Here is a 16,678-nt window from a genome sequence, read left to right as displayed (position 1 = left end):
CTCTGGGGTAAAATTACCACCTCACTTCACCTAGCCATATTCACTCAAACTTTCTACAAATGTCACCTAAGTAAAATTAGGTCCAATATGATTCCTTTTCTGAAATTTTTGATATTGAGTTAAGAGATAAATCTTCATGCTTTCTATTTCCCACATGAAAATTTCCCAAGGTCCTATCATTTAAAGAGAAGAGCTGATTATACCTAGCATGTTTATAAAAAGAGTGTTCATTACTTACATGATAAGATCTTAAAGCACATTAAGCAATTTTTTAAAAACTTCACTACAAAGAGAGCATAAGACCTAAGAAAGATGATGTTGATTTTTTGCACACAATATAGCTGTCAATTAGATAGTAAAAGAACAAATAGCATATTACAAAAGTAGAAAATTATTAAATATCTCCTGATGAACACGATTAATTGGCATATGAGCCCTTGTTTTCTTTAATTTTCACATTCTTTTTTAACCATTTTTATATATTAGAAATTATTTTTGCAAGGTTTTACTATTTAAGGTGGGTGATAATCATTGACTAAGAAGCTCCATTTGTCTTTAAAAATTATTCTAACAGGAGCAGCAAAACTCTATGCCTACTGGATTGTGGTGAACTTCCGGGAAGCATATGATCTCTTTGCTGTGAATGGCATTCTCTTCAATCATGAGAGTCCCAGGAGAGGTGAGTAATTGTATTAATTGAAAAAAGAATTTTGGACTTTAACATCAAAAAAGCTTTATGTATATTCTGCATATGTTCTGTAGAATAAGAAGATTTACTTCTATTTATATGATTATAAATGTCAGAGGAAGCAAATACAGAAATGGGAATCTGCTCTTAATTGACAATCACATTTATAGAGCTTTTAACATTCATTATAAAAAAACTGGATAGTATATCAATTCTTCCATAGACCAATTAGTTAGATGTTTGATTTTTTTAAATATTTCATCAAACAGACCCCTTAGAAATTTCTATGCTTCTAAGAGTCAGTTCTTAGCTTTGTCTTGTTTGTTTCTTTTTGGAAAATATATCTTGTTGGTGTTGGCTTATTGCATTTACATAGTTGCCATTGAGATTGTTAACATGATAGCTCCCTTGTTCCCAGGATTAGATTTTAAATTAGAAATACGTATTCCCATTATTACTTCTGAGAAATCTTAACCAAGCATATGAAATTCTTAGGAATTGAACCCAGAAGTCATACACATATATCTTCTTTATAAACTACAAACATCATCTATATATTTTAAATTGAAGAAGTTTTATTAAATTTTGCTTTTAGTCCAAGAAGAAGTAAGAAGCTTGATATATAGGTTGTTTCTTGACCAACAAGTAGAAATCCTTATAGTTTTCTCAGTGAAACTTTATGTGACCTAATCAAACCAATAAGTCATGAAGAAAGATTAAAGTGACAGGTTTGTAAAGGTGTCTTTAGCGTCAGTACATTTTCATTTTATAATTGCTTATAAAATATTCTCATGATGGGCTGTTAAAACATAAGATACTAGCCTGTCATCTCTGTTGCTAGAGTAACCACAAACATTTCTTAATTAATTTTGTGGTTTAGGGTGTTGCTGGTACAGGGAAAAGGAAAAGGAAGATCTTAACTGCCCCTGATTTCAGCATACAGCAGGTAGAGCACTCAAGAATCTGTTCAGTGAATAATCTGCAATGCCTCATTTCCCACAAACATGTTAATACTCATTGCTGGGTTCCTGTGTTCTTCCTTTTTCAACATTTCTTTTGGGGGTAGGATGAGGAGGAAAGATTACTTGTTATGAATCAAGTCAGGAGAGGGAAAAGCATTCTTAAATTGTAAAAGCAAAATTTTAAATGTAACACCTCTCCCATCCTCTGTTTGAACCTTGTAATGAGAGTATATTTTGGCCAATATTAATTACATTGGTTTTTTTTCTTTGTTGTCAAAGTGTAGTAGTACAGAGGGGTTACAGATTTGTATGTAAGGCAGTGAGTACATTTCTTGTTCAACTTGTTACCTCCTCCCTCATTTTTCCCTCACCCTCCCATCCCCTTACCCCTCTCCCCCCATGAGTTGTACAGTTGGTTTACACCAAATGGTTTTGTAAGCATTGCTTTTCTTCGAAATTATGTCTTCAAACCTGCAAAGGGAGTTACTGCATAAGTACTGTTCTGCAGTTTGCACGTCTGTAAACTGTTAAGTCTTGATCTTGTAATCCTATCTATTCAGAAAGAGAGAGGAAAGATTACAGTTCATGGTCATCTGTGGCAATAAGTTGATGAGACCCCATCTCAACTAATAAAAGCTAGCATGGTGACACACACTTGTTGCCCCAGCTATGCAGGAAGCATAAATAGAAGGATCATGGTCTAAGCTGATTGGGCATAAATGTGAGACTCTATTAAAAAAAAAAAGTAAAGCAAAATGGTCTAGCAGCATGGCTGAAGTGATAGAGAGAGTACCTGCCAGGCCAAGCTAGCACAAGTCCCTGAGATGATGAGGAGGAGGATGGTGCTAGTGATGATGATCATGGTAGTAGAATTGATCATGATAATAATAATAATGACACTCATAACAATAAACTTGACTTTGTAGCCCACACCATTTTCTTTTTATTACACACTTGGTAAACAATGGTAGTTCCTTTTTTACTCCTTTTATTGATCACATAATGAAAATATATAGAAGATTATGTGGAAATGTTAATATCTTCCTTGCTACATATATAACACCTAATATTTACCGCATTTCTTAAAATTTGAAGTTTAATTCTCAAATTAACCAGACAGATTAATTTAAATTAAATATTTAAGATAATCTTAAAGATTGTTATGTTCTGAGGAAACCATTCTGCCAGACGGAAAATCTTACTGGCACAACCATATTGTCTTAAACTTCTACCTCCTAAAACAATGCCTATCTGCCAATAAACATTCCGTAACTATTTTCCAGTGAATGAGTGTGTGAGTATCTCTTGTTCAAGTTAAACTTTACTAACTTGAAATTTAGGTTGTCTAAGTTATATAACAGTAGACGCTTATAAGAAACTTTTAAATGAATATTGTTTTGTTGATTTCACACATGTAGCAACATCACAAGCTATTTTGAGATATTTGCATAGAGCCAAGCTGATATAGTTTTGGATGATATACACTCTTTATGTAATGAAAACATATTTGACAAGGGTCCTTTTTATTTGTTGCTTCAAAGGTAAGATCCATATTCCTCAATAGTGATTTTCAACTAGGAGCAGAGAAATGGGGAGTGTGACCTTGCCCCTCAGGGGAACATGATGGAGGCAATGTGTAGTTATTTTTGGGTGTCACAATTGAGGAAGGGCCATGCCTGGCATGTGATAGATAGTAACAGGGACCTTACTAAACATCCTGATAGTACGTCAGATGGTCCTTCATAACAAAAAATGTTCCACTGAAAAAATGTTAACAGTAGAGTGTATGAGAAACTCTTCCCTACAGTCTCACTCCCAAAATATTATTGCAGATCCTTGACAAATATCATCTCTATGGCTAGAATCTGTTTTCTATACATATCAGTTTGACTTTGCAGTAAGTCTGTCACAAAAGTTAGACAAAGTTAGGTCTATGTGAATTTGTTTGGACCTTAGGTATATTGGGCTATAGAGGGTAGATGCAGTTCAAGGAAGCCAAGAGAGTAAACTGGTATTCAGGACTTTTCTACTCATTCATGTATAGCATTATATACACAATATGTAAGTAATGTATTTATCAATAAAATAATATATTAAGAAGTACTAAATTAGTATTTACTAATCTAATTAACAAATTCAAATTATACTGTATACAAATATCAAGGAGCATGCAATGTTAAATAGCTCAATATTTTATTTCTATTTCTGCCAAAGGTTCTTTGTGATTCTTTTAGATGAAGATCAGAATGTTAACTTTCTTTTAAAAAACCTGTCAATTGTGAAATCAGGTGGTGAAGTAATCTTCTATTTGAGCTATGTAGAGCATTATAGGCTTTATACAATACCATTCTGTCTATTCATAAATGGTTAGGTTGTTGTCCACTACTTTGGACCCACTAAGTTCTGAGTGGCCTTTCTGGTTGGGGCACAAGGTGATATCATCTGGTTTGCCATTGCATTTGTAGACTATGATATGCCGCAGATGACATACATACTTGGCACACACAGTGCTGTCTGGCTCCTGGCTCTGTGGAGAGATGAAGTATAATTGCTTAAACATGAAAAGCTTTGGATGCAATACTTGAAGCAGCAGGTAGTTATTACCACCAGACAAAATGAAGTCTCTCCTACCAACTATCCTGAGGCTTTGGAGGGCTTTCACACTGAATTTACAGGTTTTTTAATTTTTTCAGTGTTTCACGAACTATGTGATATATATGTTTGAAACCAAACAATCGACTAATCTCATGACACCACAATTCCCTGTGTAATGTGCAGGGAGTTACCAGAGAGCTTGGCCATTCATCAGCTTTTTGCATGTGGGCAGATTATTCACACTTCACTTCCTTATCCGTTCATGGAGAGTGGTATGAGGATCACCTTCCCCAACAGTTGGTTGTTTTGGTTAATAGAGCAGAAAATATGGAAACTGTTTGATGCAGTGCCTGGTAGATGTGAGCATTCATTTCCCTTTCCTTTCTTATTTCTTTCCTCTTTAGGATTTTCAGCACTGATTCTTAGAGTGTTAATTACCCTTCCTCTCTCAGGTACCAGTTCTGTTAGTGGGATTGTGGTGTAAGAAGTGTCAGCTAACACGCCAAAAACTGAACAAAGAAACCACAGAACTAAACAATTGCATAGACCAACTAGACTTAATCGACATCCACAGAATATTCCCCCTGCAACATCAGAATACACATTCTTCTCAGCGGCACATGGAACATTCTCCAAAATAGATTACATCTTATGGCACAAAGAAAATCTGTACAAATTCAGAAGTATCAAAACCATTCCCTGCATTCTCTCAGACCACAATGGAATAAAATTAGAAGTCAACGCAAACAGCTACCACAGAAAATCCTACAGTTCATGGAGACTAAACAACACACTGCTGAACCACCAGTGGGTCATTGAAGAAATTAAAACGGAAATTCAAATGTTTATGGAACTCAATCAAGTTGAGGACACAAAGTACCAGCTCCTTTGGGACACAGCAAAGGCAGTACTCAGAGGAAAATTTATATCTCTGAATGCAGACACCAACAAACTGGAGAAACAGCAACTCAATCATTTAAGGAAACACCTTAATTTCCTTGAAAGAGAATAACAAGCCAAACCCCAAGTCAGTAGACGGAAGCAAATAATTAAATCAAATTAGAATTAAATCAATTAGAGATGAAAAAAACCATCGAAAGAATCAACAAAACAAAGAGTTGGTTCTTCAAAAAAATCAACAAGATAGACAAACCCCTAGCAAACCTGACCAAAAAACAAAGGCAGCACACTCAAATAAACAAGATAAGAGATGAATCATGTAACATCACCACAGAAACAACCAAAATTCAGACCATAATAAGGGACTATTTTGCAAACCTTTATGCCAACAAATTCGAGAACTTGGAATGCCGGGCTTAGCACTACCCCCCATCCACGTGGGGGTCCTGGGCTTCTCTGTCTCTTCCATGTGTGGTCCTCTGCCACTCTCTCACATCCCCCTGGCCAGTAGGGAATTAACTGCGGGAGCGGAGGCCATGGGTAGCCTCGGTTGGCGCGTGGTCGCGAGGCGCCCCATACCTGCCAAGGAAGACAGGGGCGCGTGGGTGTCCCAGAGAACTCTCAAAGGATGTTCTGGTTTATTGAAGGGAGGGGCTAACAGTTATACCCCCAGAGGCGCACGAAGGAGAGGGGCTATTAACGATTGGCTAATGGACTGTCCATCACGGTGATGTCACGGACTTCCTCTATAGGCGGAGACCACAGCCCCCCAAGGACCGGGTCTCAGGGGTCTCCGCCATTACACACGTGGCCAAGCAGAGAGGCGGGGGCTGCTTTGATTCTCTACCGGTTGAACCCGAATGGTGAGAGTGGCTACCTTCTACACTGCCCCAAGGCTGGGGGAAGGGCAGCATCTTGGGATAGCTCTCATCGCCCTTCCCCCTTCAAGGCCAAGCTGAATCCCCAACATCTGCCCCTTTTTTGTTTTTTTTTGTTTTGTTTTTAAATTAGCAGGGGATGCTGTAAACATATGGCATATATAGGCATGAGGCAAATGCTGACATAAGATATGTGTATGTGGCCTCTTCCATGAAAGGAAGGGGTAGGTAAGGCGCCATCCATTTGGCTCAGTCCAGAGAAGTTGGAGTCCTTAGCCTGTTTCCGCACCACTGAGGATAAGTGCAGACATCATTCCTCTTTTGGCGGTGAGGTAGAAGCAGGTCTAAATTCCGGTGACTCTGGTAGTCCACTGTAGCTGACAATTTAACATATAGTTAGTAAAACATTCTTTTTTTTTTATCAACATTGAGGCAAAGGCGCTTGTGCTTTTTAAAACATTTTTATCATGAAACATTGAGATAAAGTGTCAAAACCCTCAGCTCAAATTTCCCTCCAACGGGACCTTAAGATAAGCAGCAAGGGGAGAGGAGAGGAAGAAACACGGTGCAAAATTTCTTTAGTTTTTTGTACAAAACTGTAGGTGACGCTGACACAGCGAAATATTGCGCCACAAGAGACGCTCAAGAAGAGTTTAGAAAGCAAACAAGGAAGGGAAGCTGGTTGCCTCCTACCACTACCACTGTTGTATGCAGGCAGGCTTTCAATATTCTCTTGGAAGAGCAGAAGAAACCCAGCATGTCCTTGTTTTCCTGGAGAGAACAAGAAGAGGAAATTTCTCCAGAGTGAGTGCTCTGGGTTTAGTTTTCCAATCTGGAAAAGCATATACAAGGCTCTTTCCCATACTGATTCGGGAAGAATTAAAATTTCTTAAGATATTTCTTAAGATATTTAATATAGGCATAGCTATACTTAAATTAATCATGGGGGCTGTTCCCCCTCTTTTTCTTTTTCTTTTTTAAATTATGACACAGGAGGGCACCAGGCACTGAGTATGGGTGAAGGTCTTTTTTCTTGAGCTGCTTCCTGCTGAAAGGGGACAAGGTTATCAAGGGCCCCTGCTCAGCCTGGCACCGTCCAGTGTGGCTGGCAAAAGTTCCCATCATTACCACAAGAATGGAATGGCCATCTGGGCCAATAGGTGTCCTGGTCTCATCTGGTCACCCTGTAGCTTGGCACAGCAGTGTGGGAAAGATGATGGCCTTGAACCGCAAGTTTCCAGGTGTTGACTTTAGGTAGGGATGTTACTGTGTTAAAAGAGACTTTTGAAAAGATCAAGCATGACTGACAAGTTCTCAGAGCTAGTTGGCATGAATGACATAAAATATACCCTGGGCATAAGTCAGAAAAGTTCCATTTGGAGCATAAACCCAATTGTAAAATGAACGGGTATTATTCTCTTTATTTCCCAGCTCTGGTTAATTTTGAAACGGGGAGACAAGGCAACTCTGTTTAGGATATGACACCATTCTCCTCTCACTCCACTTCACTTCACTCCTGTTTTCCTGGACTGGCTGAGTCCCAGGAGTTCAGGCACTTGTTGCTGGGATGGCATGCTCCCATCCGCATTCACGGGTTTTGAACTCAGGACCCAAAAACCCGAGGCTGAAATCAGGAAAACGACTCCTTTTGCAATAGCCTCAAAAAACATAAAGTACCTAGGAATAACCTTAACCAAAGAAGTGAAAAATCTCTACGATGAGAACTTAAAAAACATGAAAAATGAAATTAAGGCAGAACTAAGGAAATGGAAAAACCTCCCATGCTCCTGGATTGGGAGGATTAATATAATCAAAATGGCAATATTGCCAAAGGCGATCTACAAATTCAATGCAATACCCATTAATATCCCAACACCATTCTTTAAGGAAATAAGAGGAAGCAATCCAGAAATTCATATGGAACAATAAAAGACCTACAATAGCAAAAACAATCCTAAGCAGAAAGAATGGTGCTGGAGGAATTACAATACCCAACTTCAAGCTGTATTATGAAGGTATAGTAATAAAAACAGCTTGGTATTGGCACCGGAACAGGCCTGAAGACCAATGGTACATAATTGAAGACCCAGAAATGAATCCACAGAACTATGCCTACTTCATCTTTGATAAAGGAGCTAAAAAAAAAATAGTCTGGTGGGCTGGGGATATGGCCTAGTGGCAAGAGTGCTTGCCTCCTATACATGAGGCCCTGGGTTCAATTCCCCAGCACCACATATACAGAAAATGGCCAGAGGGGGTGCTGTGGCTCAAGTGGTAGAGTGCTAGCCTTGAGCAAAAAGAAGCCAGGGACAGTGCTCAGGCCCTGAGTCCAAGCCCCAGGACTGGCCAAAAAAAAAAAAAAAAGTCTGGAAGAAAGATAACCTCTTTAACAAGTGGTGCTGGACAAACTGGTTCAACACATGCAACAAACTAAAACTAGATCATTATATATCACCCTGCACCAAAATCAATTCCAAATGGATCAAAGACCTAGAAATCAAAACAGACACCATGAAAACACTAATGGAAGGAGTAGGAGAAATACTTGGGCTCCTTGGCACAGGACAGAACTTTCTTAACAAAGACCCAGAAAGGCTACAAATTGAAGAAAGGTTAGACAAATGGGACTCCATCAAACTGCAGAGCTTCTGCAGGGCAAAGGACATAGCTCGCAAGATAAACAGAAAGCCCACAGATTGGGAGAAGATCTATGCTGGCCATTCAACACACAAAGGCCTCATATCGAAAATATATGCAGAACTAAAAAAATTACCTTCCTCCAAAACAAAACTGCAAAGAACCAATAGCCCCATCATCAAGTGCACTAGAGACTTAAAAAGAGACTTCTCTGATGAGGAAATGAGAATGGCCAAGAGACATATGAAAAAGTGCTCTACATCACTGGCCATAAAAGAAATGCAAATCAAAACAACATTGAGATTCCATCTCACCCCAGTAAGAATGTCCTGTATCAAGAAAACTAACAATAACTACTGTTGGAGGGGATGTGGCCAAAAGGGAACCCTAATCCATTGATGGTGGGAATGTAAACTCCTTCAGCCACTCTGGCAAGCGGTATGGAGATTCCTCAGAAGGCTAAACATAGAACTCCCCTATGACCCAGCAGCCCCACTTTTGGGCATCTACCCAAAAGACCACAAACATAATCACACTAAAGCCACTAGCACAACAATGTTCATCGCAGCACAATTTGTCATAGCTAGAATCTGGAACCAACCCAGATGCCCCTCAGTAGAAGAATGGATCAGGAAAATGTGGTACATATACACAATGGAATTTTATGCCTCTATCAGAAAGAATGACATTGCCCCATTTGTAAGGAAATGGAAGGACCTGGAAAAAGTTATACTAAGTGAAGTGAGCCAGACCCAAAGAAACATGGACTCTATGGTCTCCTTTATAGGGAATAATTACCACAGGTTTAGGCAAGTCACAGCAAAGGATCACAGGAGCCCAATAGCTATACCCTTAGGAACACATAAGATAATACTAAGTGAAATGAACTCCATGTTATGGAAACGATTGTTGTAACTACTTTCAACGTGCCATATGTAATTGCAACTTCTATTATTTTTGATCTTGTATCACCTTCCTGTGGTTGTACCTACACTTTCTTTGTATCTTATGTGAGTATATTGGAAACCGTGTATACTGGTATTAGAACTAGGAAATTGGAAGAGAATACCAAAATCGAGAGACACAGAGTAAAAGATAGACAACTACAAAAGCAATACTTGCAAAACTGTTTGGTGTAAATAAACTGAACAACTCACGGGGGGGGGGGGAGAGGGAGGTGGGAGGGAGGAGTGAGGGATGAGGTAACAAACAGTACAAGAAATGTATCCATTGCCTAATGTATGAAACTGTAACTTTTCCCTAATTCAGTTTTATAATAAAAAAAATATATAAAAGAAAAAAAAAAGAAAATAAAGAAGTGTAAGCTAGTGAGGACTCAAGTATAGCAGAGCCTGCCAAATGCACCAAATGCAGATATCATGGACCTGAATAAAAAGACTGTGTCAGTAATGTTTACAAATAAATTAGGGTAGTCACAAAGATTTATGAATTACAAAAATATAATATTATCAGTGTTGAAGAGTTGGATCGTTGCTGGAAACATAGGGAAAATCATTTGCAAGTGAAATTTTGGTAGGTAGCCCAGTTAATATTTTTGAATTAAACAAGCTGAAAAAAGGAGATATGAAGGGAAAGAGTATGGATATTTGAGACCCTTGAGGAAATTAATGTAACCATCAAGTATTTGTTAAATGATTCCTATATTCTTATGAATGATTCCTTGAAAATCTTATGTGAAGAACATATTGTTTTGTCAAAAAACTTACAAATCGGAAAAAATATCCCCTTACTTTCTATCTATGCTAATAAGAACTATCCACGTTTATTATTTACTTATTTTTAGCTTATTTATTCATATGTTCATTAATGCATTTATTTTAATTTTTTTCTGCTGTGCTTGGGATCTCATCCAGGACTTCATCCGTCCTAGACAATCACTCCACCGGTAGTTAAACTCATCTTCCACTATTATAATTTCAACTTTTTAAATAGTTGTACTAAAGTTTGAACACAGAGTCTTGCCACTTGAGGACTCTACCAGTCTTTTTTGTGTTGGATATGTCTTGAAAAGAATCTTGCTTTATGCCCAGGTCAGCCTAGACTATACTTGTATTTGTTTTCTTCTAGCACTGAGGTGACAGCTATGTGCTTCTCCTTTAGCTTATGATGACAAACATGCTTCAACTTTGTTGTTGGTAAATATGGAGTCTTACTTACCTTCTTTTTGGGCCCAGGTTTGCCTAAATCATGATTCCCAGATTTTTGCTTCCCAAATAGCCAGGGTTACAGGCTTGAGTCCGTGTACCCAGTTGGCAAATTTCCTGTCTAATCAAAATTGCATTTTGTATTTTATCTTAAAAATTAAGTTTGAGGGCTTGGGATATGGCCTAGTGGCAAGAGTTCTTGCCTTGTATACATGAAGCCCTGGGTTCAATTCTTCAGCACCACATATACAGAAAAGCGGCAGAAGTGGTGCTGTGACTCAAGTGGCAGAGTGCTAGCCTTGAGCAAAAAGAAGCCAGGGACAGTACTCAGGCCCTGAGTCCGAGGCCCAGCCAGGACTGGCCAAAAATAATAATAATAATAATAATAATAATAATAATAATAATAATAATAATAAAAATTAAGTTTGAGTCTGAGCTTCCCTATCCACCATGTCTTGGATGCTGAGAATGGAATCCAGGGTCTTCTGCCTGTCTATCACTAATTCTGTCACTGAGCCACACTTTTAGCCCTTCCTCCTTTTAAATGGTTTCATGGTTAAAGATACAGAAGTATTTAACTGCTTTGATTCAGTTCAGACTCCATCACTTAGTAGATGAATGACTCTACACAATTTTTTTTTTTACATTTTTTTCATTTGTTTATTGTTAAAGTTATGTACAGGGGGTTACAGTTTCACCCATGTATGGCAGTGAGTACATTTCTTATCCAACATGTTACCTCCTCCTTCATCCCCCACCCCATGAGTTGTACTGTTTGTTTACACCATATAGTTTTGTAACTACTGGTGTTGCATTCGGTTGTCGTTTTATTGTTTGTCTCTCAATTTTGGTATTCTCTTTCCCTTCCGTAGTTCCAAGACAGGTATATACAATGTCCAGGGTATTAAAATCAGAGTAAAACCACGGGAAAGAAATACTAAAGAAAAGGGCAATGATTTCACATGGTATCTTGAAAATAACAACAACTATGATATACCACTTGTTTCCATAACTTGCATTTCATTTCACTTAGCATCATCTATGTGTTCATATGGACATAGCTATTGAGCTATTGTAATCTTCTTCTAGGACTATCCTAGACATGTACTAATTATTCCCAATGAGGGAAACCATAGAGTCTATGTTTCTTTGGGTCTGGCTCACTTTATTTATAATTTTTTTTTCCAAGTCCGTCCATTTCCTTACAAATGGGGCAATGTTGTTCTTTCTGATAGAGGCATAGAATTCCATTGTGTATATGTACCACATTTTCTTTTTTTTTTTTTTGGCCAGTCCTGGGCCTTGGACTCAGGGCCTGAGCACTGTCCCTGGCTTCTTCCCGCTCAAGGCTAGCACTCTGCCACTTGAGCCACAGCGCTGCTTCTGGCCGTTTTCTGCCTATGTGGTGCTGGGGAATCGAACCTAGGGCCTCGTGTATCCGAGGCAGGCACTCTTGCCACTAGGCTATATCCCCAGTCCTGTACCACATTTTCTTGATCCACTCATCTACTGAGGGGCATCTGGGCTGGTTCCATATTTTAGCGATGACAAATTGTGTTGCAATGAGCATAGTTGTGCTGGTGGCTTTGGTGTAGTCTTGCTTGTAATCTTTTGGGTAGATATCCAAGAGGAAATGAGAATGGCCAAGAGACACCTGAAGAAGTGCTCAACATCACTGGGCGTAAAAGAAATGCAAATCAAAACAACAATGAGATTCTACCTCACCCCAGTAAGAATGGCCACTATCAAGCAAACTAATAACAGATGCTGGAGGGGATGTCGCCAAAAGAGAACCCTACTACACTGTTGGTAAAAGTGTAAACTTGTTCAACCACTCTGGAAAACAGTATGGAGGTTCCTCAAAAGGCTAAACATAGAACTTTTTTTTAAAGGTTATTATTTTTCACTATTTGTTTTATAATTTTTAATTTATCTTGAGGCAGCTGTACAAAGGGTAAGCAGGTTTCATAATCTCTCTGAGACTCAGTTTACTCATCTGTAAAATGAGATAAACATAATTTTTACTTAGAGGAGCTATAATTATTAAAGGAAAGTAAGTATAAGTAAAGCGATTAGTACTTTATCATTATTATCATCACTACCACAGTGCCCCACCTAAAGGAATAGATTCCATTGGTGTCACCTCACAGTTTAAAAGGTAACAATAAAGAGGAGATGATGGAAGGGATAGAACATTTGTTTTCCCTGTATAAGATAAACCATTAAGCTTTCAGAGCTTAATAAGTGACAATTAGAGGGGTAAGACCAACAACCCATATATGGGATACTGAGCATTTTTTAAAGTGGTAAAGCAAGATGTGCATTAGAATCACTAGCCTATGAAGATATATACTTAAGGAATTGAAAATAAATCTGGTCACAAAAGAAGCCCTTCCTAGTAGTAAGGTTAGTTCGCATCCTGATTTCATCGGTGGAATAGGGGAAGTCCCAGTGCTCATACTATTAAAGAAGGTTAACGAAAGGCACACAGGAAACAGCTTTTATCTCTGGTCCAGGTGTTTTTGGGGATGTAGACAGTTCCTTTGTATGAAAAGGGGAGATGGGGGGATTGTTTTAAAAGGAAAGTGTGTTTTAGAGCAGGACTGATAGACTTTTCTTTAAGCAAGACCAGAATGTATGTTGCTAAAAGTTTAGGGCTGATTTTCTCCTATGCAAATGACCATAGGGTTGTGTACACACACAGTGCCTGGTAAAATTTAGTCTGGATGTTAGAAACACTTGAGGGAACAAATTTAAGGTGGAGAGCTGGTGATACACAAAAGGAAGATAATATACTCCTTTGTATTCAGCATTACTATATACTCATAGACCATGTACAGGAAATGACATATACACTTATTTCACCCTGAAAATTGAGACCCTGAAAATTGCTAGACCCTACCAAGTACTGCTATATCAATTATGATTGATGGTTATGAAAATAAAATGATATTTCTGGACTGGAAGGCAGGGGCCCGAGTTGAATATTCTCCATGCTCAGTGGTATCTCTATCCCAAGCAATACTGCCAACATATTCAGCTGATGGACAAGCATGCTTCTCTAATAGCCTAAAGGCTGCTTGGTATTATCAGAATATTTTTCTTCACTGGCAAAATTCTAAGTGTTTGATGGCTAAATTATTTAAGCATAAATCTTTCTTTACAAGTTTGGAGTGTTCATGAGCAAATAGTTTACATTTTCTTAAAAGTTTTAAATAGTTTGACTGCTAGTAATAATAGTAATAATAATGGTGGAAAAGCAGCCAATATTTGTGTGGCCCTGTCCAAGTGCCAGACACAGTATTTTCACTCCTCTTTTGTATTCCTAATGATGAAACTATGCAGTTGATTTGCTCTTGTCCATTCTATAGGTGAGAAAATTTAAAATTTCCTTGTCATAGTTAAGTGAACGGTACAATGGTACCCAGTCAGCTTGACTCAGAGCCAAAATAACTGCTTCTGTGTAGTCTGTCCCTTTGTCACTCTTCATTGTTCAAAATAAGCATTATCCAGTCCTACCTGGATTTGCTGAACCCTGGAAAATGATTTTTAACCAATTAGCAGTAGTGGAAAAATGAAAGGATGAAGTATGAAATCTCTCCTTTTGTCAGGTATTTGATACAGAAACTAGAATCTTCAGAGAGAGAGAGAGAGAGAGAGAGAGAGAATTATTCTTCCAAGTGGGTCTGTTAATTTTTTAAAGCTATGTCTCATGTTTTTTAGTTTATAGAAAATATCCTGTAACAATGATACTGCTGATTGGTAAATATTTTACTTTTCAGAATTCTATGTTTATGGATTATTAAATCAGTTTTCTCCCAGTTTTCTTCATAATATGCTGTCTCAATTGATTTGAAAAAATAGGGTTTTCAGCAAGCTTGCAGACATTGCTTTCATGCAAATCAAATAAGGACCTCGAAAACTTCATGTACAAACTAAAATTCAATGCTAAGCTTCTAGGACCAAAGAAAGTAATGACACAGTTTATTCCCATGCATATTATAGTCTATACTAGTTAATTTTGTCTTGCAGTGACCAAAATGCTTGATACAATTAACTTTCATTGAGGACAGATTTATTTTGGCTCACAGTTTCAAATGGCTCCGTCTGTGGTTTCTTTATCCTATAAGCTTGTACAGAACATCATGAGAGTGTGTGGAGGAGGCTGTTCACCTCCTGGAAACAGAGAGATACAGGAAGAGTATGTCAAAGAATAGTTCCCAAGGCCACGCCCCAAGTAATCTATTTTCCCCCAATAGGCCTCCACTTCCCCCCCCCCCATTTTTCCCCCTAGCCAAACCTACTACTATCTGGATAACAAGTATTCAACAAGGAACCCTCTGGGCCACAATTCATAACATCAAGATGGGTCTGATGTCAACACTGCTTAAGACAAGGGCAAATGTTTTTGTTCTTTTTAGCTCATTACCTAATTTTTAGAAAGTGAAACTTGCGATTCACTTCAATGTTGAACAGTCATGGATTGTCACAGCTCCGATGAGAATTACAGGTATGCTGTTTCCCTTGCCCTGACACGCACAAGAATCCAAGAGAGATGGGAAGGTTAAGAAGTAATCAGCATTATTTGGAGAGAAACACTCAGTAGGAAGCCCCGAATGCCCTTTCTTATGCTTTTTTATTCCCTGATACTAGTTATATATATTTCTATGTACTATTTCATATTAGCAATTATGACAGTATTTACTGACTGGACTAATACTTCAGAATCAGCTTTTATTATTCTTGTCTTTAGAGTCTGACCCTACTCCAACAACTGTTGGAAGTAAAAATGAAGTACTAGCAACAGTTATTACAGAGCAGGCAATGTTACTTGCTTTCCCTGGGTGAATGAATATCATTTGGACTCATTTATTCTCATTATGTTTCATATACTTACTTTTTTGTGACAGGAGAGAATAACAGAAAGCATATCAAGAGAGCCAAGTAAGATTATTGTGCAAGCAGTAAGAAATGCCTCATTTTATGGACATTTGTATAATTCCAATTTCTTTTTTTTTTTTTTTTTTTTTTTTTTTTTTTTTTTTTTTTGCCAGTCCTGGGCCTTGGACTCAGGGCCTGAGCACTGTCCCTGGCTTCTTCCCGCTCAAGGCTAGCACTCTGCCACTTGAGCCACAGCGCCGCTTCTGGCCGTTTTCTGTATATGTGGTGCTGGGGAATCGAACCTAGGGCCTCGTGTATCCGAGGCAGGCACTCTTGCCACTAGGCTATATCCCCAGCCCTATAATTCCAATTTCTATCTGGTAAAAAATTTGAGTCAATGACCTTTTGAAGAAGGTTTTCTATTTCGCAACCTTTATACTAGGTTGGCTGTAAGCCAATACTTTCTTTAATGTTACTTTGAACATGAAATTTATATGTTGATTCTGCTATCCTTCTTAAATGTTACTACACTTGAATAGCAGTGGAAGCTAAAGATATTTTAATCCAAGAGGTTTAAGTATGAGCATTGTCAAATAGATGTGTACTTACTGTTATTCTGTGAAATACTTCTATCACTTCTAAAATAAAGCACAACTTTAACACAGAATGATGAGAAATAAGTCATTTCTTTAATGTTATTAAGTCAATCCTACAAAACTATGACATAACTCTATATTATTTCCATGAATTTTTATTCTTACCTATATTGAATTTGGTAAATGACAGAAAGTTTGCTCTTCCTTCACTCACTTCTTATTCTTCGGGTACAGAAGTTTCCCACAAATGTGAAGTCAGAGAAGAAGTGCACATATGGTTTGGAAGAACATATAATTGGCCATATAATTTCTTAGTCATTAACTAGCATTTATGGTCCTACTGTAATGTGTTCCAGTGTTCATGGCCTTGGAAAGC

At 38.0% G+C, this 16,678-nt stretch overlaps 1 protein-coding gene across 1 annotated transcript in view; it reads left to right on the top strand.

Annotated features, from left to right (window-relative positions):
- Positions 1-16,678, top strand: part of Gmds (GDP-mannose 4,6-dehydratase) — a 533,421-nt gene that overhangs the window by 229,119 nt on the left and 287,624 nt on the right. The window contains exon 6 of the mRNA XM_048348513.1: positions 575-679. Within this exon, the coding sequence (XP_048204470.1) occupies positions 575-679 (105 nt within the window). The remainder of the gene's footprint in view (positions 1-574; positions 680-16,678) is intronic.

This window comes from Perognathus longimembris, chromosome 6, assembly GCF_023159225.1.
Source record: "Perognathus longimembris pacificus isolate PPM17 chromosome 6, ASM2315922v1, whole genome shotgun sequence".
NCBI lineage: Eukaryota > Metazoa > Chordata > Mammalia > Rodentia > Heteromyidae > Perognathus > Perognathus longimembris.
Note: the sequence above shows the minus strand (reverse complement) of the source record. Positions and strands in the feature narration are given on the sequence as shown.